The sequence below is a fragment of the Oryctolagus cuniculus genome, chromosome 5 (assembly GCF_051225735.1).
Source record: "Oryctolagus cuniculus isolate XC-2025 breed Fujian yellow rabbit chromosome 5, ASM5122573v1, whole genome shotgun sequence".
Taxonomy (NCBI): domain Eukaryota; kingdom Metazoa; phylum Chordata; class Mammalia; order Lagomorpha; family Leporidae; genus Oryctolagus; species Oryctolagus cuniculus.
In genome coordinates this window covers 59,842,706-59,864,940 of record NC_142871.1, presented here as the reverse complement: position 1 = coordinate 59,864,940, position 22,235 = coordinate 59,842,706, and the positions used below count along the sequence as shown (strand labels likewise).

Sequence of the window (22,235 nt, the reverse complement as noted above, 5' to 3'; positions counted from 1 at the left end):
ACAGTTTTAGACGTGTATCTAGAATTTGAAAATTCGAAAGGCAAGCCTACTTCTGGAACGTTCAGTGGATGTGTGGTACACAAGAACTGGGACACAGCTGCCCTGCTCACTTGCATGAGTTAGGTCATTACTAAGGTATTATGTCCAGTTTCCATCTACGCGTTTCAAAACGATTGCGTGAAACTTGGAGCAGATCCAAGCAACAGTCACAGAAACAATTACTGAGAAGGCAAGGAAAAGGTTTATGATGAAAGTTAAGAAGTACAGCTCTTGGGCCTTGAAAAGACTGATATTTAATATCAGTCTTCAAGTCTTTGGAAGGATATACAAAGAGGGAAAAATAACTCACTCTCTGCTTTATAGAAGACCAAATCAGAAGGTCTTTCTTGGGCTCGGGTGTGTACTGCAGCACAGACACTATGTGAGTGTGTGTGGGTGGGTGTGTGTATGTGCATGAGTGTAGAAGTGTATGTGTGTGTGTACAGGCACTCTTGATTGGAAGGGGTATCACACACTGGAATGGGTGGCTCAGGGAGAATGTTCTCTGGGAGATGTCACTTGGTTCAGCCACACTGCTCCCAAATTAATTGTCCTAAAATGTCACTCTGCTGCTGAGGACAGATGGAGTCGAGTGACAGCAATTCAGCAAACTTTCTGTGCCACCTATGATCTCTTTCCCCACGTGCCCTGTCTACTCCCTCATTAGCACAGCTTAGGCCTCCCTGCCTTGGGAGTTCTTTCCCCACAGTGACCTCCTCCTCCTCTTGCTCATGTCACCTAACTGTGCCCCTTCAGGTTCACAGCGGTACTGGACAGCTAACACATTATTGTGACATTCTTCCATGTACTAAGTGTCTCATTTATGTCTACCTTGTCTCCTCAGTCTGACTGCAGGCTTCTTATGAAAAAGATACCTTGAGCTCCTGAACTATCAAATAAGTACAGGACCAACATGAGTTTGAAGGGTGCCTCTTTAATGATGGAACATTGTTGGTTTGGATAACTCCGGTTGTAAAATGTGTGGCGGCCAATGGCTGCATTAGCCATCCTGGGGCAGCTTCTGCAGCTCTCCGTGGCTGTGTGCATACCCCAGTTCTGTTATATGGGAGAGGAAAAATACAGGGCCAGAATGGCGAAGATTCGGTCAGCTTGGGTTCTGCCCTTGGCTCTGGCACACCCACCTGCGTGACTTTGGAAATGTCCATGAAATTCCATCCTATTATCTTTGTTTGTAACATGTGGCTAATAAACCTCCTTTCGGGGTGAGGATTAATGTCCTACTGCCAGGTGTGGGATAAGCACTTGGTCTACAGTAACTATTATCATCGCAGCATCTAAACTATCCCCTGCTGCCGAGGTGGACAGGGTGGGAGGCGCAGTGTGCAGGACACCTTCCATCTTTCTCTCTCTCCATAGTTCATGTCATCACAGTTGCTCTGCTCACAGCCACCAAAAGGAGCTGAATTGTGTCCCTCCAATTCCTCGGCTGAAGCCCCCATCTCCAGTCCCTCAAAATGTGACTGCGACGCCATATGGGTGGGCCCTAAAACCCGGCGGGTCAGGAGCTGGAGACGCAGTCACATGAGCACACAAAGGAGACCCCATGTAAAGACAGGGGGAGAACACAGCTGTCTACAAGGCACAGAGTGAGGCCTCAGGATGAACCCAACCCTACTTAAATGCTTCCAGAACTGAGTAACTGGTGTGCGCTGGCAGCCCTCGCAGGCTCCAGGAGCCATTGCTCTCCCGCCTCTGTAGCTGCAGGGGCAGTGACAACTCCCCTGCTCCCACTAGAGCCCCGCGGATTCCCTGAAACCTGCCCAGCTCTCCGTGCCAGTCCCTGCATTAAGCTCCCCCGTAAGTCACCCACCAAGAGCTTCATTCCACTAAGGGGCTCTCGATGTTGTCAGGAGTAGCTTAGCTGGATAGGGCTGGGGCTCCCAGACTGCGGGGCGGTTCCTACTGCACCCTGAGGTTTCAGAGTGATGAGGGGCGAGGACAGATTTGAGTTCTGCCCAAACAGCCCTGATCGTTAAGCTAAACAAAGCTTGGGCTCTTCTCGGGGGAAATCAGTATTGCTTATTTGGAAAATGATGAAAAGTAAGATCTTTACAGAAAGCTTGGCCTTATGTCTTACAATTTGATTTTATGTCATGGCTACCATAGTGCTTTCTTATTCCAGGAATGAGAAAGTGAAATATCGGTCTGTATATAGTCAGGAGGTTGGGTTGTATAAATTGCATCTTTTTTAAGAAAAGCTTTCAGATACCACTATTTTTTTAAAAATTATTAAAGAACAGGGGCTGGGGCCAGCGTTGTGGCATAGTGGGTAAAGCCGCCGCTGCCTGCAGTGTCAGCATCCCATATGGGTGCCGGTTCGAGTCCTGGCTGTTCCATTTCCCATCTAGCTCTCTGCTATGGCCTGGGAAAGCAGCAGAAGATGGCCCAAGCCCTTGGGCCCCTGCACCAGCATGGGAGACCTGGAAGAAGCTCCTGGCTCTTGGCTTTGGATCGGCGCAGCTCTGGCCATTGTGGCCATTTGGGGAGTGAACCAGTGGATGGAATCTCTCTCTCTGCCTCTGCTTCTCTGTAACTCTGCTTTTCAAATAAATAAATCTTAAATAAATACTTAAAATAAAAATGGAAGGAAGCAAGGAAGGAAGGAAGGAAGGAAGAAAAGGGGCTGGCATTGTGGCTTGGCAGGGTGGACCACTGCCAGTGCAATGCTAGCATCCCACATGGGTGCAGATTTGAGTCCCAGCTGCTCCAGTTCCAGCCCAGCTCCCTACTAATGTGCCTGGGAAAGCAGTGGAAGATGGCCTAAGTCCTTAGGACCCTTCCATCCCTGTGGACGTCCCGAATGGACTTCCAGGCCCCTGGCTTCCGCCTGGCCCAGTCCCAGCTATTGTGGCATCTGGAAAATGAACCAGTGGATGGAAGATCTCTCTCTCTCTCTATGGCTCTCTTTCCCTGTCCCTCTCCTTCTCCCTCCCTCTCTGTAACTCTGCCTTTTAAATAAATAAGGAAACCTTTTTAAAAATTATTAATCAAGAACGCTTCCAATAGAACTTCCAGTTAAACAATGCTAACTGACCTTGGAAACTGATATTTAGTTGCCAAGTGTGCTTTATCCTTCCACATTCCTAGTCGTAGGTATTTTTCTCAAGTTTTTCACTACTCTGTAGAACTCACTGTCCCTAAATACCTAGAAGAGGCCTCGGAGAAGGGAAAGGAGTGATGTCATCATTTGAGAAAAGCCAGTCCTCTGAGAAGTGTCCTGCGGTATTTTATTTATCCTAAAGAAAAACTCGCAAGGCGGTAAGCTGTGCTGTTTCAAGGGGCTGCAGGGGGATGGAAGGAGAAAGGGCCACGACCACCGTGAATTCACAGGGCTAGGTCATGGCAGCCTCGCCTTGATCTAGACCAGACCAGCTGAAACCCTGGCCTTGTCCTCCCTGTCCTGAAACGTCTCTGGGGCACAGAGATGTGGAAGGGCAGCTGTGAACCTGGGGGACCCAGGCTGCCGCGTTTAAAATTCATGATCCACAGCACAAGGAGGGAGCTTGTTAAATTAAACAAGTGACTGTGGTGAAGCCTGCAGCTGCGTGCATCAGAGGAAGCACAACAAAGTGGGCATGCAAGGAGAGAGAAGGCAAAGGCAGGGGCCAGCCTTACGGCACAGTGGGTTAAACCACTGCCGCGACACCAGCATCCCGCGTGGGCGCCGGTTCTTGTCCCGGCTGCTCCACTTCCGATCCAGCTCGCTTCTAATGACCTAGGAAAAACAGCGGAAGATGGGCCAAGTGCTTAGGCCCTGGCCACCCATGTGAGGGACCTGGATGAAACCCCTGGCTCCTGGCCTCGGTCTGGCGGTGGATGGAAGATCTCTATCATCTCTCTTGGTAACTCTGGCTTTCAAATAAATAAAAAAAAATCTTAAAAACAACAACAAAGAAAAGGCAAAGGCACCAAGTGTAGCAAGAGCCTGCCTTTTCTCAGGCCAGGGCCAGCTGCTTGTGTGGTCACCATTAGCACTATTCTTGCTGTTTGAGGGGCCTCGGGGGCACGCAGGATAGCACAGGGGGGAAAAACACTGCAGACATTGGGTGGTTTAAAATCTAGCAAGTAATTACCAGACGCCATGAACATTTAGCTCATAATCACATAAATCAAATGCAATCATTTAAAATATCAACAGCTATTTGTAGTTCTTGTGGGTTTCTTTCCACCGTTCTCGCTTTTAAATGTTGACTTTTCTCGTTGCACAAAATACTTACTGCAGTTTGGAAGCCATTGCCCAAGAGAAAGTTCACGAATTTCACCACCTCCATGGCTGTGTCCATAGAATATGTGATAAAGACTTTCCCTAGGAGAAATATTCCACATGTATTAGAAACTAGGCGAGTGCTTCTATTCTGAACACTTCTGAATTATCCACATGCCTTTTTGCTCTTCTAGAGTTAATACAGGAATCTTTGGAGACAGGGTGGTCCCACAGCTGGTACTTGCTGTGGGGGTAGGCTGATGTCCCCAGGGGATCACACTGCAGCCTGCTCAGGGTCAATGGAAACCAAAGGACCACAGGAGGGTCCTGGCAGGCCCAGGCAGCTCTAGCAGGCCTTCAGAAAGACCACCAGAGGCATTAACAAAAAACCCCCACCACCCAGAACCCGCAGGTCCCTGAGCGCAGGCTGCCTTCTGGTTTCTTAGAGACACTTGGCACAGCGCCCAAGGAGTCTCACAACAGACTGGGAAGCCAACCCGCTAAGGGGCCACCCAGGCAGTGTCCTCTTTTGATCTCCCACTGCTCTGTGCTGCCCTGAACTCTGGCCTGACAAGAGCAAGTAGGGGGAGAATGAGCGTGCGTGTGCACACACACACACACAGACACACAGACACACACATACCTCCTACTTTGGGAGGAAGGCCAGGAAGTGGGAGTTGACTAAAAACATAGCTCAGAAATGTCGGTAAAAACTCCAGTGCTGGAAGGAGCCCCGTGGCTCACACACTCCTTCACCGAGCCCTAAGCCCGCTTAGAGCTGGGGACGGCACAGTGGGGACCGGCTGGACCCAGTCAGGACCACAACCAGTGTTTCCTCAGGCTAACGTCTTAGGGGAAGACTGTGCACAACACACGAATAATCTCTGTGTGTGGGACCAGTTACATGGCAGGAATCCCCTGGGGCAGACAGGGGAGAGAAAAATAGGCATCTGTGTGTTCATCTGAGCGCGGGGCTTCGCCTCTTGTGTCTTGGAGCCCCAACTCCCATAGATGTGTGTGTGTGTGTGTGTGTGTGTGTGTGTGGATCACATTCACTCATTTAAGCAGCAAGGCATAGGGATGGTGTTCGATTCTTCTTCCCCCTAACACTCCTCTGATTCCTACTCAAGTGATTCGAGGACTCCCTTTATGGAGTATGATGAGACGTGCGTGATCCACGGACTGACAGCAGGGCTGTTTCCTGTGCGGGGCAGCACCTGCTCTCCAGAAATGCTCAGAATTAAAATGCAGAAGGTGTTAAGATGCTAAGAAACATTTTTGGCATGAAGGCAACAACGGTTCCTTGCCATGGAAACCTTTCAGAGTTGTAACTGACTGCAGATTACGATTCCCCAAAAGGAGCTGACAAAGGCAAAGGGCTTCAGAGCCACCCAGATTTGACAAGGGCTTATTAGAAGCCCCTGAGCTTTGGGGCCACCACTGTGGCAGAAAGGGTTAAACTGCCACCTGGGATGCTGGCATCCCATATGGGCACCAGTTCAAGTACTGCCTGCTCCACTTCTGATCCAGCTGCTTGCTAACGCACCTGGGAAAGATGGTCCAAGTGCTTGGACCCCTGCCACTCACTTGAGAGACCCAGATGGGGTTCCAGGTTCCTGGCTTTAGCCTGGCCCAGCCCCAGCTGTTGTGGCCATTTGGGGAATGAACCAGCAGATGGAAGATCTCTCTCTCTCTCTCTCTCTCTCTCTCTCTCAGTAACCTTGCCTTTCAAACAGATAGATCTTTAAAAAAAATCTGAGCTTCTCTAGCAAGCACAACTGATAATAGTTTCACAAGTGCTGTTTCTTAAGATTTCTGGAACGAACTCTCCTGACTGACCTTAATCTGAGAACATTTTGGTGATATTTCAACATTTCTGGTTCTGGCAGCAAAACGTGGAAAAAGAATCATCACCTGACACAGCCAAATGTTTCCTTAAATAAAAGCCTTAGTTGGCTTGTGGTTGTGAAGCAGTATGGAGACTGCGAGGCCGATTTTTTTTCCAAACAAGATTGCTCATTCCTACAGGAAATGACCTCGTTCTTGACGGCTGCTGCTGGTTTACGGTGAGACACCAGGTCCGTGTCCAATACCCCATGGACGGCCAATCAATTTACCCAGGGACTAGTCCGCCCCAGAGCATCATTTAGCAGAGAGCAAAAGCGTTGGCGTTATTTGTTGGAGTATGTGTTCAGGAAAATCTAGCGGTGAGCAGTGTGTGAGCATTTCTGGAGGTGTCAGATTCACTGAAAACATTCCTACAACACGCGGGTTACTCTCTAAGCAAGAAGCAAAGAAGGACATTTTCTTTCCCCGTGTCTATGAGCAAGCTCTGAGGTCAGAGTCGACAAGACTGACAAGCAGAAGGCGAAAACAGCATTGCAAACAACTTACGCAACTCTTCTGGCAAATTGCTTGTCCTCAGAGTGCCTCTGGCTGCAGTGTTGCTGGGGCGTCGAGGTACAGCAGCTGGGGACAGAGCCTGGGCACGCTCCGAGGACTCCTCCAGAAGCCCGGCCCTATTGGGCAGCTGGGGGTTCGGCTGGTCCCTGCGGAGGAACACGTTTCAAGGAAATGTTCATTCTGCATGGAGGCAAACCTTGAGGGGCGCTAAGGCTCTAAGAACCATGGGAAGGGATCAGCGGAAGATCGCTCTCCTCTGCCTCCATTGCTTAGCCAAGACAGAAAGAAGAGGGGCACCCCAGGGAGCCTAAATCAACAGCAGTTAAGCTGGCCTTGAGCTCCTTGTGGCGAGGGGGAAGCAGTTCTGATTTCTCCATTCAAGGACTAGTTGGGAAACTAAGTCTCATTCCCAAGGCACACAGGTCACCCACAACACACGGACAGCTGATGTTAAGGGCATTCAAATAAAAAGAGGTACCTTCTAGCTCATGATGGGTAACATTCCATTATGTATCAAAAGGTGAAAGAGGCCATGAAGATTTAAAAGGACCCCTGCTGTTAATATATGAATGAAAACCTTTGCAACACGGCTTCTGTGTGATGATGTTGGCTGCCAGCACTGCCACAAACGTTGTGCTGAGATGAACCGTCAGGAGGAGGGTGTGGGAGGCAGAAGGGAAGGAGAACGTGGCTTCCATTGATAAGCACAGTCATGAGGTCACAGGTGTTCAGGGCAGGGCCTGGGCACCCACTTTTTCCAGGGCAGATCCAGCCATTGCCAAGGATGTGGTGGTGTTGACTTTGATTCCCACCTTCCTCGCTGCACCCTTGGTTGTGGGGGTGGAGCACGGGGTGGTCCTATTCTATAGTGTTGCTCAAGTCCAACTAACGCTTGCTTCTCCAACCTCCAACAATTTTGTAAGCACTCATTTCCCTGTATTAACTCCCCTTCTGCTTAAATAGCAGGAGCTGCTCCTGTTTTCTCTGATTGAATCCTAACTTGTAGCGGGACCAAAACTGTAATTCTTAGGCTTTATTCCATTAAAAAAAAAAAAAAAAAAAACTCTGAAACTTATGACCACACGTTAAGATTTTAAAAATCTAGGTAGGGGTGTTTATTTCTCTCTTGGAAGCCCCCCTCCATGCCTTTGACTCTAATAAAAATCTAGGTAGAGCCTGCAGCCCATATTGGAGTGCCTGGATTAGATTCCTGGCTCCAACTCCTGACTCCAGGTTCCTTATCATGTACACTCTGGAACACAGTGGTGATGGCTCATCACCTGCCACCCACATGGGAGACATGGATTGAGTTCCCTGTTCCTGGCTTCAGCCTGACCTGACACTGGCTGTTGGTATCTGGAGAGTGAGACCAGCAGATGGGAGCATGTGCTCTCTCTGTCTCTGTGTCTCTGTCTCTCATAAATAAATAAATAAGGGCCAGCACTGTGGTGGAGCGTGTTAAGCTGCCATTCACAGCACCAGCATCCCATCTGGGTGCCAGTTTGAGTCCTGGCTGCCCCACTTCCAATCCAGCTCCCAGCTAAGGCACCTGGGAAAGCAGCAGATGACCGAAGTACTTGGGCCTCTGCACCCACGTGGGAGATGTGGAGCAAGTTCCTGGCTCCTGGCTTCGAATGAGCACAGCTCCAGCCGATGCGGCTATTCGGGGAGTGAACCAGCAGATGGAAGATCACTTGTTCTTTCTGTCTCTACCTCTCTCTGTAACTCCGCCTTTCAAATAAAATCTTTAAATAAATAAATAATCTAGGTTGTGAGAACATGGATTGGTTTTATTTGTTGTATATTTGAGATTGTTTCATATAACTTTGAAAAGTTTTGATTATAAAATCCATGTGCCCCAGTTTTGTAGATTATTGCATATGCTTTCACATTTCTTACCCAAAAGAATAATAAAAACTTCTGAAAGCCTTATGTAACAGGATATAAAATAAACAGAATTTCAACTATTTTCAACTATATTTCCAAAATATGAATGTTTAAGATCATTTTTATTATTTTAGACAAAATAACTCCTATAAAATATGCTTTCATCTAATGCAGATCCACACCTTATTAAATTATTTTTTACCCAAAGTTGCTTAGTTGTTATAAAAGGTGATTTCTCATTTAATAGAGAAATGTTAATGCCTTGATCATATTCAAAAACTTCCATAGAAAGCGATATCATAGAGATTAATGACAGAGTAAACATTCTGTATTAAGATTCTCTTTTAAATTATCAGAAAAGGGAGAATTAGCTTCTTTACCTGAACTCATTTTTCATTATCCTAAAATGATGAAAGAAATCAAGACGGCCACAGCAGGCTTAAATTGTTGCTATGAAACCAATTACTCTGCTCTGTCTTTGCAATTCTTCTGTAAATCTAAAACTATTTCAAAATAAAAGTTTATTTGAAAAATTGCTTTTGCCTTCCCTATCAACACCAAACTTACTTCCTAAAGATGCTTAAATGTTGTTTGTGTTCTGGAGTTTTAGATATTTCTTCTGTAAGAGTCCTTATCCTACTGTAAAATCACATTTTGGGTAATCCCAGATGTTAGACCCCAGGTATTTCTGTTTTGTCTGTTAATCTGTAGACTTTCCAGTAAATGGGGGACCAGGCATGTACTTTATCTGCCACTGATAATAAAGTGGGCTTTATTTTTATTTTTTCAATAACATTTTTGAGCTAATGACCAATTTCTGCGCTTCAGAAAAAATCTACTTTTATATGGCCTCCAGATATCATTCTATTCTATGAAAACAGAGAGCAGTCTTACTCTGAGTGGTATATGAGCAAAAGCAAACATTTCATGTGTTTCCTTTCCAATTTTGTCATAAACTAGGAAGCTCTATTTGCGTGACTTTTCCCTGGTTTTAGATACATCAGTTAAGGGAAAGAACTCAGGAAGAGAGCAAATAAGGAAAGAACTGATTAAAGGGTGCTATGGTTTGAGTATGTCCCCCAAGGGTTCAGGTGTTGGGAGCCTGGTCCTCAATGTGGCGGTGTTGGGAGGTGGTGTGGAACCTTTAAGAGGCGGGGCCTTATGGGGGTGGGGCACAGAGTTGATTCTCCTGAGAGGGTTGTTGGAAAAGAGCAAGCCTGGCCCCTCCCTGTCCCTGGCCACCTGTCCTGCCAGGAGCTCTCTCCCTCTTGCATGCGCTTCCACTGTGACGCCATTTGCCATGATGTGACACAGTCGAGGAAGGCTCAACAAGGGATAAATGGGTGGGGTCAGCTGATCCCAAACCTCCAGCCTAAAAACCTGTGGGCAAAATACAGGCATGTCTCGATTCCAACATTTTTTTCTTTTTTGAATCAAAATACACTAATCTTTTAAGTCCATTTTTTACAAACCTTTTCTTTAGAATTATGTCCTGAGATCATATCAGCTACTTTTATTTTTCACTTTATTTTTAAAAATTTACTTGAGAGGGAGAGAGACCGATATAGAGACAAAGGGAGCTCCCCTCTGCTGCAGCCAGCCGGAGCAAAGCAGAGAGCCAGGAAACACAACCCAGGTCTCCCATGTGGGTGGCAGGAATTCAATTAGTTGAGCCCTCACTGCTGCCTCCCAGGGTCTACACTAGCAGGAAGCTGGAAACAGGAGCCAGGGCCAGGTATTCCAATACGGGGTACTGGTGTTTGCATTGCTAGCTAAATGCCCACTCCCCACAAACTTTTTGAAGTACCCTTAAAAACTTCTCTTTATGAAGTACCCAGCTTCAGGGTATTCTGCAGTAGCAACGAAAAATGGCATGAATACAACATCAGGAAACTGAAGTCATGAAAAATTGCAATTGTTTTTCTGGATGAAGTGTAGGAGAGACCCAACAATGGTGTTCCACATGTAGGAACGTTTTCATTACAAAGGAAAATCATAGGCTATTTTCAATTTGCACTGTGAATTCATCAAATTCCAAATTTTTAAAGTCAGAAATAGGTTGAAGCAGACCCTAGAGATATAAAGAACTTGCTAAGAGTCAAAGTCATTGCCATAAAAACTAAAATCTATTTCATGGGCTCAAAGTTCAGGTGGTCTGAAAGGCAAAGGAGGTATAACTAGATTTTCCTTCAAGAGTATTTTGACTGGTCCTGAGTGCTTTTTATGTCACCCAGGTTCTGTGTCCTTCTGACTTGCAAATGTTCTGGCAAACCACGGGAGCATTTTGGGCCGTGCTGGTTGCATTGCACAATTATTTTTCATGTTACAGATGTCTAATGGTTGGCCCTGAGGTACGTACTGATAGCGTGGAGGCCCGGGGAAGGAGCACTCCCTGTGTGCAGGTCTCTCTTCTTGGTCCCAGGGGCTGGGATAATTCAGAACAACCTTGTGCACGGGGTGCGGGCCTCTCACACTGGCTCCGAGCCAGGGCTGCCCAGGTCGAGCTGGCTGTATGGCTTGCTGGCAAGGTGCTCCAGGGCAGTGGTGGCCATCTGTGGGAAGACAACAAAGAGAGCGGGGAGGTTGCCTCTGGCTTTTTCACGTAGAACGAGAGGTACGCTCAGGACACCTTTTCTCTGGATGCTAACTGAGGGGCCCAGCTTTTTCTTTTTTCCAAAGATTTTATTTATTTATTTGAGAGGTAAAGAGTTACAGACAGTGAGAGGGAGAGACTGAGAGAAAGGTCTTCCATCCGCTGGTTCACTCTCCAAACAGCTACAATGCCCAGAGCTTTGCCGATTCAAAGCCAGGAGCCAGGAGCTTCTTCTGGATCTCCCACATGGGTGCAGGGGCCCAAGGACTTGGGCCATCTTTTACTGCTTTCCCCAGGCCATAGCAGAGAGCTGGACTGGAAGAGGAGCAGCTGGGACTAGAACCTGCGCCCCTATGGGATGCGGGTGCTGCAGGTAGAGGATTAACCTACCATGCCACAGTGCCGGCCACAGTGCAGGCCACAGCGCCGGCCCCGGGACCCAGCTTTCCTTGACCATCTCCATGATGTGTGCCAAACTTTTTTGTACTATTCCTTGAGCATTTTCATGAAATGAATTTATTTTTTCCTAAATAAAGACATGGGTGAAATCACAACACACACACACACACACACACACACACGCAATTTTTTCTTAGGAGCAAATAAATGCATGTGAACTTGGCTCATCCCTCTGGAAAGCAGCCAAGAGTTGGCAACCCCTTCGAGCTTCCTTGGTCCTCCCTTGCAAAAGTCCACATGCACTTGGGGCTAGGGAGGCTTAAAGAGGGCAGGGCTGGAGCAGAGCCAGGGCTGGCAGTGACTCATGTGAATGCGTAACATGAGAGAAAGTGGGTCCCAGCCAAGCCCGGGGACAGGAGAGTCCCAAGGGAAGATGGTCAGCCCACTTGACAGGCTGAGAGAACAGAACTCAGGGCCAGAAGAGAGATACCGGGAAGCCAGCAGGAGTGAGAGGGGAGGGCGCTGGCACCGAGGGAATCGCCCAGGCCCTAGGGGACCAGCGTGTTGAGAAATCGAAGTCCAAGGGGGTAGGTTGGGGCCAAGCGGGAAGCCCTGTAAACACTGCCACCTCTGCCCAAGTAAAACATGGTGATCCAGGAGGCGAAACTAGTTAGGACCAAAATGAACCTGGCTGTTTCAAAATAAAATTTCCTGGTCTTAGCCTCTTTGTTGATTGTAAAAGAAATCATCGGGGCTGGTGCTGTGGTGTAGTGGGTTGGGCCTCTACCTGCAGTGCCAGCATATCATATTGGTGCCGGTTCGAGTCCTAGCTCCTCCACTTCCAACCCAGCTCTCTACTTATGGCCTTGGAAAGCAGCAGAAGATGGCCGGAGTCCTTGGGCCCCTGCTCCAGCATGGGAGACCTGGAAGAAGCTCCTGGCTCCTGGCTTCAGATTGGCCCAGCTCCAACTGTTGCAGCCATTTGGAGAGTAAACCAGCGGATGGAAGATCTCTCTGCCCTCTCCCTCTCTCCTCCGTAACTCTGCCTCTCAAATAAATAAATAAATCTTAAAAATAAAGAATATTAGATTTTAAGAAAGTAAAACTGTCTCTCAACAAAAGGATAATAATCAAGTTTACTTTGCTACAGAAAAGCAATAAAAGCAAGAAAAATTGGCCAGCGAGGATGTACAGTGAAGTGAAATTGGCAAGTAAGCAAGAAAGCGCGAGAGGAAGGCTGTGGGAGGATGAGAATGTGGCCAGGAATTCTATTATCGATTTAGGCAGCAGTCAGAAGCCATCTAAGTTTTTGGGGGGAGGGGACATTCAGGGGAATGATGTCCTCTGGTTTAGAACAGAAGACACATACCAGGGTGGCTGCCTCCAGGTCCCCCTATCTGGACTCAGGAAACTTGGTTAAGTGACCCTGGCAATGTGCCCAAGCCAGTCTATCAAGCCTGGCCAGATTCGCTGAACTCCATCCATTGTCTGCTTTGACCGTGACACCAGCTGCATCCTGCCTGTCACGCTTCCTCTCCAGCAAGTCTCCACGCACCTCCAGCCCAGGCTGTCTCCTAGCTATGACCCATGACCCCTGCCCTGCTGTTGCTAAGGCCTGGTCATGACAGGAGCCGGGGTTCAAGGGGGAGGAGGGGAAGAGAAAAGCTTCAGCCTGGGCCCATCTCAGCACCTAACTGACAAAGGAGACCAGGACTAAGGGCACGGCTCTGAGAGTGTGGAGACAGGACCACCAGGACCAGTCCGGTCAGGGGCAAGAGGTACCACTCGAGCTAAGCGCAGGTTAGACGGATCCCAGGGGGTCCAGAGCACCTGCTGCAATTTCAAGGCAACAGGGCAGGTCAGTATTGCTGCTCCGACCAGAAAGGGCAAAAGCGCTGCTGTCATCAGGTCCCCAGGCAAGGGCCAGCCCTGCTTTTGGATGAGCCGCGCATGAGTGGACCATTTACAAATCCAGCTGTACACGTGAGGCTTACTTCAATAGTTCAGTGGGATTAAAAGATAAATTTATTCTGGTGCAAAACAGGTTGAAATCCATACATAATTTTCTCATATTTCCCATGAACTTTTTGAAGGTCTCTTGCACAGCCTTCTAGAGAGCTCCTATTGCATTAAAAAAAAAAAAAAAGATTTATTTTATTTATCTGAAAGGCAACGTCACCGAGAAAGAGGGAGAGACAGAGGTCTTCCATCCGCTGATTCACTCCCCAGATGGCTACAAAAGCCGGGGCTGGGCCAGGCCAAAGCCAGGAGCCAGGAGCTTCACCTGCTCACCCGCTTTGCTGCAGGGGCCCAAGCACTTGGGCCATGCTTCATTGCTTCCCTTTAGCAGGGAGCTGTAAAGGAAGTAGAACAGCTGGGAATTGAACTGGCGCCCAAATGGGATGCCAGTGTCACAGGGGGTGGCTTTATCTGCTATGCCACAGCACAGTCCTCCTATTGCACTTAAGACCCAGTCTGCTGGAGGCCGGCGCCATGGCAAAGCGGGTAAAGCCGCCGCCTGCAGTGCCGGCATCCCATATGGGTACTGGTTCGAGTCCCGGCTGCTCCGCTTCCAATCCAGCTCTTTGCTATGGCCCGGGAAAGCAGTAGAGTATGGCCCAAGTCCTTGGGCCCCTGCACCTGCATGAGAAACCTGGAAGAAGCTCCTGGCTCCTGGCTTTGCTTCAGTGCAGCTCTGGCCATTGTGGCCAACTGGGGAGTGAACCATTGGATGGAAGACCTCTCTCTCTCTGCCTCTCCTCTCTCTGTGTAACTCTGACCTTCAAATAAATAAATCTTAGGCCGGCGCCGTGGCTCACTAGGCTAATCCTCCGCCTGCGGCGCCGGCACACCGGGTTCTAGTCCCGGTTGCCCCTCTTCCAGGCCAGCTCTCTGCTGTGGCCAGGGAGTGCAGTGGAGGATGGCCCAAGTCCTTGGGCCCTGCACCCCATGGGAGACCAGGAGAAGCACCTGGCTCCTGCCATCGGATCAGTGCGGTGTGCCGGCTGCAGCGCGCCGGCCGCGGCGGCCATTGGAGGGTGAACCAACGGCAAAGGAAGACCTTTCTCTCTGTCTCTCTCTCTCTCTCACTGTCCACTCTGCCTGTCAAAAAAGAAAAAAATAAAATAAATAAATAAATCTTAAAAAAATTAGAAAGAAAAGACCCAGCCTGCCTGCGCAGGTCCCTGCCTGTCTTGATCTTGTCTCCTCCTACTGCGCTCTCCCTGGCTCCTCAATCCCAGCTTCATCCTGAGCCCCAGCTTGCTCCCACCGCTGGACCCCTGAATTTGCCATACCCTCTGCCCGGAATGTTTCTGCAAACTGACTTCTTGGCTTGTAGGGCTCAGCCCAAATATCACCTGCCCAAAGATGCCCGCCCACCCCTTGGGCCTGCTACCTAGTCCGGTCCCCTAGTTTCTCCCTCACTCATGCGTTTGTATCAGTAGCATGACCCTCAGCCAAGTTCTTGCTGGCCTTCCCTGCTGGGCTCTGTGGAAGGAGGGATCACATCTATTCCCCACCATTCTCCCAGCATGGAACAGCCACACCAGATGCTCCACAGACGAAGGAATGAGGACGGAACAGTCACAAAACCAACCACACACACAGGAGAAGGGAAGCCACTTAGGATGGTGCAGGGTGCTTGTCGGGTCCCAGGTGTCCTGGACGTCTACTTGTCACCCGACATCCATGGTGGGTGGGGGAGGGCATGTTACCACTGTGTCCCTCCAAAAGTAGGAGGTAAAAGAGGAGAAGCTTTGCCAGGGGCCTTGAAAGCTTTTGCAGTGGGGGTTGGGGGAAGGGGCGATGACCAGTAAGTCATGCAAATGAAGTTTTTAGTGTTTGGAGCCATTTTGCTTTCCATATCCATTAATGAGTGGCTAATAACAATTTATTTGCTTTAAAAGGACTACCAAGCTCTAATCATAGGGTTTGTTTCTCTTCCAGAGAGCGGATGTTAGTGCTGTTCATCAAAAGCCTTTGAATCAAGGTCAGATGATTTCGAACAGAGTATTTCCCGCAAACATGTTTTTGTCTCATAGCAACAAATCGTATCATTAAAATCATGAAAGCATGTGGGCTGAGTGTTTGATTAGCTGTAACTTTCATTTCTGAAATGGCCACCTGTGGTCAAGAGTTAGCTGGCTTCTGTGAGCAGATGACAATGATCCACCTCATTGATTTTTAAAATTAGGGTGCTGACCACACGGTGTTCCATGCTGTCCGCTTATTGCTTAAAACAAAGAAATACTGACTTACCAGAGGGGCCCTCAAAATCAAGCTTTTCCTTTTCTAAGTGGAATTTGGCTAGTTGGGTGGGAAAGTTGCTAATTAAAAACTGCTTATCAGGTAACTGAGGCTTTTCAATGCCCAGGTGTTAATCATTCTGACCCATTATTAGGGCTGAGCCTCACTAGTTCAGCTGGGTACTGTTTCATAATAATGGCTAACATTCATTAATCACTTGCCACCTGCCAAGCACTGTGCTATCTAAGTTTCTTATTCAGAATTATTGAGTTCAATGTTCTGTTTTCCTAAAAGAGATGTCTGATTCAGAACAGAGTCCTAGCTCCTCGAGAGGGCCTCTGCATCCTTCACCTTCTAGCACATTCTATCTCTGCTCGTCCTCCAGGCCAGCCACCCTGCTTTGGCTAACTTAATGACATCAAGCTCCTTGTGTGCCTGACCTTCTCATTCTTTCAGTTTCAGCTCAAATATCAGAGACATTCTCTGGCCTCTCTATTAAGGTCTAACGCTCAATTATTCCCTTGACAGCACTTAACAATTTATCATTTTGTTTTCTGCTTCTACTTCTTAGCCGCTCCCCCCCCCCCAGTAGACTGAGAAATCCACGAAGACAAGGTCCATACATGTGCAGTATTCACCACCGTATACCCAGTGCCTAGCAGATGACTTGGCAAATAGAAGGGGTCTTCAAAAAAGTTTGTGGAAAATGCATACTATGAAAAAACTGCATGCATTTCAAAAATGTGTGCACTAAAATAATTTCACCTTTCAACTGCATTTTCCACGAATTTTTGGAAACACCATTGTATCTGTTGAATGCATGGATAGATCAACGGCCAGGTTGTGCTTCCAAATTCCAAGGACCTCTCTTCTTACTTTCTTCCCCAGACAATTAAAGATGACCTTTCCAAGGCCGCACATCACAAAGGCTCTACTCACAATGAGGGATTACTCCTTCCCCCAGGAAGTAGAGAACAGCTTTCTTTGTATTCATTCAACAAATATTCATACGCTGAATATACAGCGAGGTACGAGGTGAACAAAAATGAATAGGATCCGGCTCCCTTGAGTAGCTCAGAATCAATATACAGAGAGAAGATTTTTGAGTCTGTGGGTGTCTGTGTTTAAACACAAACCCACACTAATCTGTGTGCAAGAAGAGGAGGCATGAACCAGAGCCACCTACTCACTCAAGAATCACTGCTCAAAAATAGTTTCCCCAGGGACTCGTCCCCAGTCTCTAAAATTCCACCCCAAGTTCTCCCCGTGGGAGATGGAGGGTGGGTGATGTGATACACAAACCGATCTGTCAGTTCTGAGGCAGTGTTAAGCACAAAACAAAAATGAAAACCTTGCGTAATCCTAAGTGGGAGCCCAGCACTGGGTGTTATTTGTCAATCCCGTGATCCGCTTGGCTTGAGCACACAGAGGCTTCATGTTACTGGGCTTTTACCACTTGGAATTTGTAAACCAAATCCCAAACGAGGTTTTCCATTTATCAGTGAAAGCATGCGACATTTTTCTTCCTTATTAAGAATGGTATTAAGAGCGTTTATGAGAGAGAAAAATAAAACCTGATTTCCAAGTTGTCAAAAAAAACATCATGATATAATGCCATCAGTTTAGCCAGCAAACAAAATGGCCAGCATAAACGGTTACAGGAACTCCCACAGCTGTGAGCAGCTGCCGTTGCAGCAAGGCAACTCCTTTCTCTATCATTTCTTCCATCTGGTTTATTTCATCGTGCAAGCACTCTAGCACACAAAGCGGCACTCTTTTGGGGACGGCAGGATGCGAATGTACCCACAGCTTCGTGTTATTCAGTCTCCCAGATACAGAGAGCAAGACTTTTCCAGGAAGATAAGGGTTCACTCGGCTTAATTCCCTTTTCCCCGTCTGTTTGCACCAGAGGTTTCATTTGGTTGCACAGTCCTGATCTCCCGTCCGGTAACGATGACCTTCAGTGGAAGGATCTGAGGCAGGAAGGGGCTGACTTCGCTAGGGGGTGGGCGGAGGAACAAATATAAGCTATTGCACTTCTCATTTTCACCTGCTTTGAAAACTTTTTTCTTTTTACATGAAAGGGGTGGCCAAGAACCATTTTTGCTTTAACTTGCAAAAAGCTAGGCTACGCCATTTGCGTGGTGATCATTATTTATTTATATACTCATTAATGGGTAAGGAAGTAAGGCTCGTCTGAAGCCAAGCAGGACCCCTGTAGCCATGGTTTCCAACGGCACGAGCCTCCCTTAGGTGAACAGCTCTTTGCAAGTGGTTTTGTTGGCAATTAAGCACGGTTACAGCCCTGTGAAACTAAGCATCTGTACACCTGCTCTGAATGCTTAGAACCAGTGCCTGCGAGAGGGATCTAGAAGTCCAGGCAGGCTCTGCGGGGCTGGGCTGCAGGAGCCACTTAAATAATCACAGTAATAACTAAGAGCTGCGAGCGTGGAGGGCTTGCTCCTTAGTGCCTTTACTACATTATCTCATTTAATCTTCCCAGTCAGCTTCGCAGGAGTCACTGCTGCGGGAGGCCCCACAGACATTCTGGAGTTGAGTGCCCTGTAGAAACACCTGGGCACCTGCCCCTCTTCCCCGTGCCCGGATGCAAAGCCCGTGCAGGGTGAATGAGGGCAAGCTCGCCTCCCCCGGGCTTTGCTTTTTCACTTTTCAACTTGTAATTATTTTCTAATTATAGAAGTAATGCCGGCTTGCTGGAAAAAAAGAAAGAGAAACCCACAGGAGTATAGAAAGTTAGAAGACTAAATGCCCCATCTCTTCTGAGTTCCCCGCTCCCTCTCATGACCGCTGTTAACAGTTGGGCTGAGCCATCTAGACTTTTTAATGTGTATGTAAACACATGCAGCTTGCATGTGTTTTGCTCTTCAACTCAATTTTTTTTTATGTCAGAATGTGCACGGTCTTCTATTCTAGGTAACAGGGGCCTACTAGTACTTTGTATAAATAAATCTCAGATTCTAGATGCCGCGCAAGTTACAGTGCAGGGCGGGGGCCAGCCCAGTAAGTTGGAAACATCGGACATAAAAACGCGTCCGATCCGCCTGACCTACTAAGCCCTCTAGGTAGCAACACGGGACGCTGGAGCGTCTGTCGCTCCCCCTCGTGATCTGCCTGGCTGGGAGCTGCTGCAGCTGCCCAGCTTCACAGGAAAAAGCACACTGCACATCACGAGCCCGGGCAAAGATCCAAGTCCAAAATTCAAACGCTCCCTGCTGAACGCGTTTCGCTTTCACGCCATCCTAAAGTTGGAAGGTCGTAGGTCAAGCAGCTTGAGTTGGGGCTGGCTGTCATTATGTGGTGGCTTACTGACAGGCACTGCAGTTGTTCTCATGTGTGCTCGAATACGACAATGCTTTAATCAACGCCCTTGTCTCGATGTCCCTGGATTCCGACATGCTTGTTCAGTGTTTCTGTAGGGTGGATTCCTACCGGAAGCTATTGGACCATAATAGAAGCACATATACAATTTTGATAAATAATGAGATTGCTTTCTAGAAGATTGTACCAATTTATACTCCTGCCAAGAGGGTATGAGAACATTCATTTTCAATAGAACTCTCCTGGGAGTTGTCTCAGATTTTCATTTTTGCACCCCTAATTAGGGAAAAGGTACCTTGAAAAATTTTGCATTTTGGGGGTGGGTGTTTGGCCTAGTGGATAAGAAACCCTTGTCCCATATTGTAGTGCCAGGTTCTATGCTCAGCTCTGGCTCCTGACCCCAGCTTCCTGCTAAAGACCCTGGGAGGCAACAGTGATGGCCCGAGTCAGTGGGTTCCTAGCGCCCATGTGAATTGAATTCCCAGTTCCTGTCTTCAGCTCTGGTACAACTCTGATCCTTACAGGCATCTGGGGAACCAGTGGATGGGATCTCTGTGTCTCCCTGTCTTTCTCTCTCTCTTTCTCTAATAAGTAAGTAAATAATATTTAAAAATCTGCCCGCCTTCAACGGAGTGACGCTAAGCATGGTTTCTTTCACAGGCATGCTGGCTGTTTGTGTATCTTCTGTGAATTATTCCTGTCTCCTGTGCAAGCTCCCTCCTCTCTGCCTCTCATCACCTCTCTGCATTCCCAGGATCTCGACAGTCCCCGCCCACCTCACTTCAATAGAAGGAAATAATACGGAGGGCAAGGGCAAGGGCAAGGGCAAGGCTGAAAGAAAGCAGGTCCTGAGGTATCAGAGAAAGGGGCTCCCGGGCTCCCACGCGGGAGCATTTGTCTTTTGAAGGCACCTGCCTGAGAGGCAACGTCACCTCCAAAGACTGGATCGCTAATGGCACCATTTCAGGCTTCAACGGGAAAAATACTTGCAGTGGGAAGACCTAGCTGGCACCCCCATTATAATATTGAGTCAACGCTTTCTTTTCTATCTTTGTTAGTAAACAAAGCCTTTAGCTAAGTATTCACACTTCCACACATTAATCGAAGGAGTCCATCAGAAATGCAGACAAAAACAGCAGTATGCGATGCTTGTCAAAGCGTTGCTTACTGGATCAGAACACTGAAAACTATTTTAAACGTCCATCAGTGAAGAACAGGTTAATGACAGTTTAGCTGATACGTCTGAGGCAATGCAGTTCAGAATCTATAAATGATGCTGGAAGAAGTATACATTCCACGTCGCTGGAAATTCACTTTACATTAACTACATATATGCAAAGTGGAAAACCCACCAGAGGTAAATGTATTAAAATCCCAGCAAGGAATTATATCTGGGGAACAGAGACATAGATAACTTTTTAATTTTCGTTTTTGAACGGTTGGGCATCTTTCAATTTGAGGAGTGAACACGTAGTACTGTCTGAACAGAAAAGTTACCTTTAAATGATAGAAATCCTAAAAAATACTTTATGGAATTATTTTCACAGATCACTCCCTTTGAACCTGGAGATCACTGAGAAATCACACAGCTCCCGCCTTGCCAAGGTTCAGTGCTCAGTGACTCCTACCTGAAGGAATCCATGGCCACACCCATCTGTGACTGGGACCACGCCCTCCAGGCGTTGCCTTCCCAACACCCAACTCCTCCAGTCTCTGCGGGAGCCTCAGGCTCTCTCCCTCTCCAGCCCAGGGCCCCACTCTCCCCAAGCCCTGTTGCGCCCCCAGCTCCTGGCCTCACTCTTATCTCACTCACTCTTACCTGGGTCCTCCAAGCATCTTCTAAGTTATATCCCTCAACCCCCCCTCCCATTTTTTAACAATAAGTTTATTTATGTGTTTTTATTTATTTGAAAGGCAGATACAGAAAGAGAGGGGAGAGAGATCTTCCATGCACTGGTTCTCTTCCCAAGTGCCTGCAACAGCTGGGAGTGGGTCAAGCCAAAGCCAGGAACCAGGAACTCCATCCAGTTCTCCCACACTGGTGACAGGGACCCAAGTACTTGAGCCATCATCTGCTGTCTCCCAGGGTGTGCATTAGCAAGAAGCTGAATGAGAATTGGAGGCCAGACTCAATCCCTTATGGACTGGGATGCCAGTACCCTAAGCAGAGGCTTGACTCACTGTGCCACCATTCCTATCCCACCAGTCTCCCCTCCACCACCGCAAATTCCATTTCAAATTGAATTTCTATATTGCTGCTTCCACTCTAGGAAGCTTTATAATGCGTGCACAAGCAGCAATACACGAACTATGGTTGATTACACATTTGTGATTATTTCTGTAATTTATTTTAAAACTAGGCATCAAACCTTTGGGCAGACTTGCCTACGCTATTTGAATTGCCTAATGCACAGTGTTTATTTGCTAAAACTGTCACATCTCACAGGCCTGTGTTTCATCTGAAAGCCCTTTTGTTATTTTCCAGTGGCCTCAGCACAGTTTTAACATCAAGAACGGTGCTGGACCTTTTATCTCTATCTAAGACTTCATCACTCTCAGAGATACTGCACTGATATAGAGCACTGCTTCGGAAGGATTTGACTGGCTCTGTTACACGGCAGGCACTGTGCTAACTGCCAGGGAACTAAGGAGTGAAAGTGCACCTTTGCAAAAGCTTACGGTGTGGATGGACAGGCAGACAAGTCCCTAATTTGATGCCGTACTGGTGTTAGGTGTCCCAGCTTCTAACCACACACACAGCACAAGGGAGAGAGGACCTGAAGGAGGCTGTTATCCGGGGAGGTTTCCAGGGGGACCCTTGAGAGGTCTTAAAAGGTATATGTAGTGCTGGCTGTATCACTCTGTAAACACTGTAGCATTTATTGGATCACATACTTAAAATGTGCAAAGGGTGGACTTTATAGCTTGCCAATTAGATCTCAACAAAGCTATTAAAAAAAAAAAAAAGATGAGGGCAGGTGCTTGACCTTGCAGTTGAGATTTCCTTGTTCTACATCAGAATACCTGGGTTTGATATCTGGCTCCACTCCTGATTCCAACTTCCTGTTAATGCAGACCCTGGAGAGCAGGGATGATGGCTCA

General features: G+C 47.7%; 1 protein-coding gene across 1 annotated transcript in view; it reads right to left on the bottom strand.

Moving 5' to 3' along the window:
• Positions 1–22,235, bottom strand: part of TRAF3IP2 (TRAF3 interacting protein 2) — a 45,180-nt gene that overhangs the window by 9,023 nt on the left and 13,922 nt on the right. The window contains 3 exon segments of the mRNA NM_001270479.1: positions 4,278–4,366; positions 6,659–6,813; positions 10,914–11,106. Coding sequence (NP_001257408.1) covers positions 4,278–4,366; positions 6,659–6,813; positions 10,914–11,106 — 437 coding nt within the window.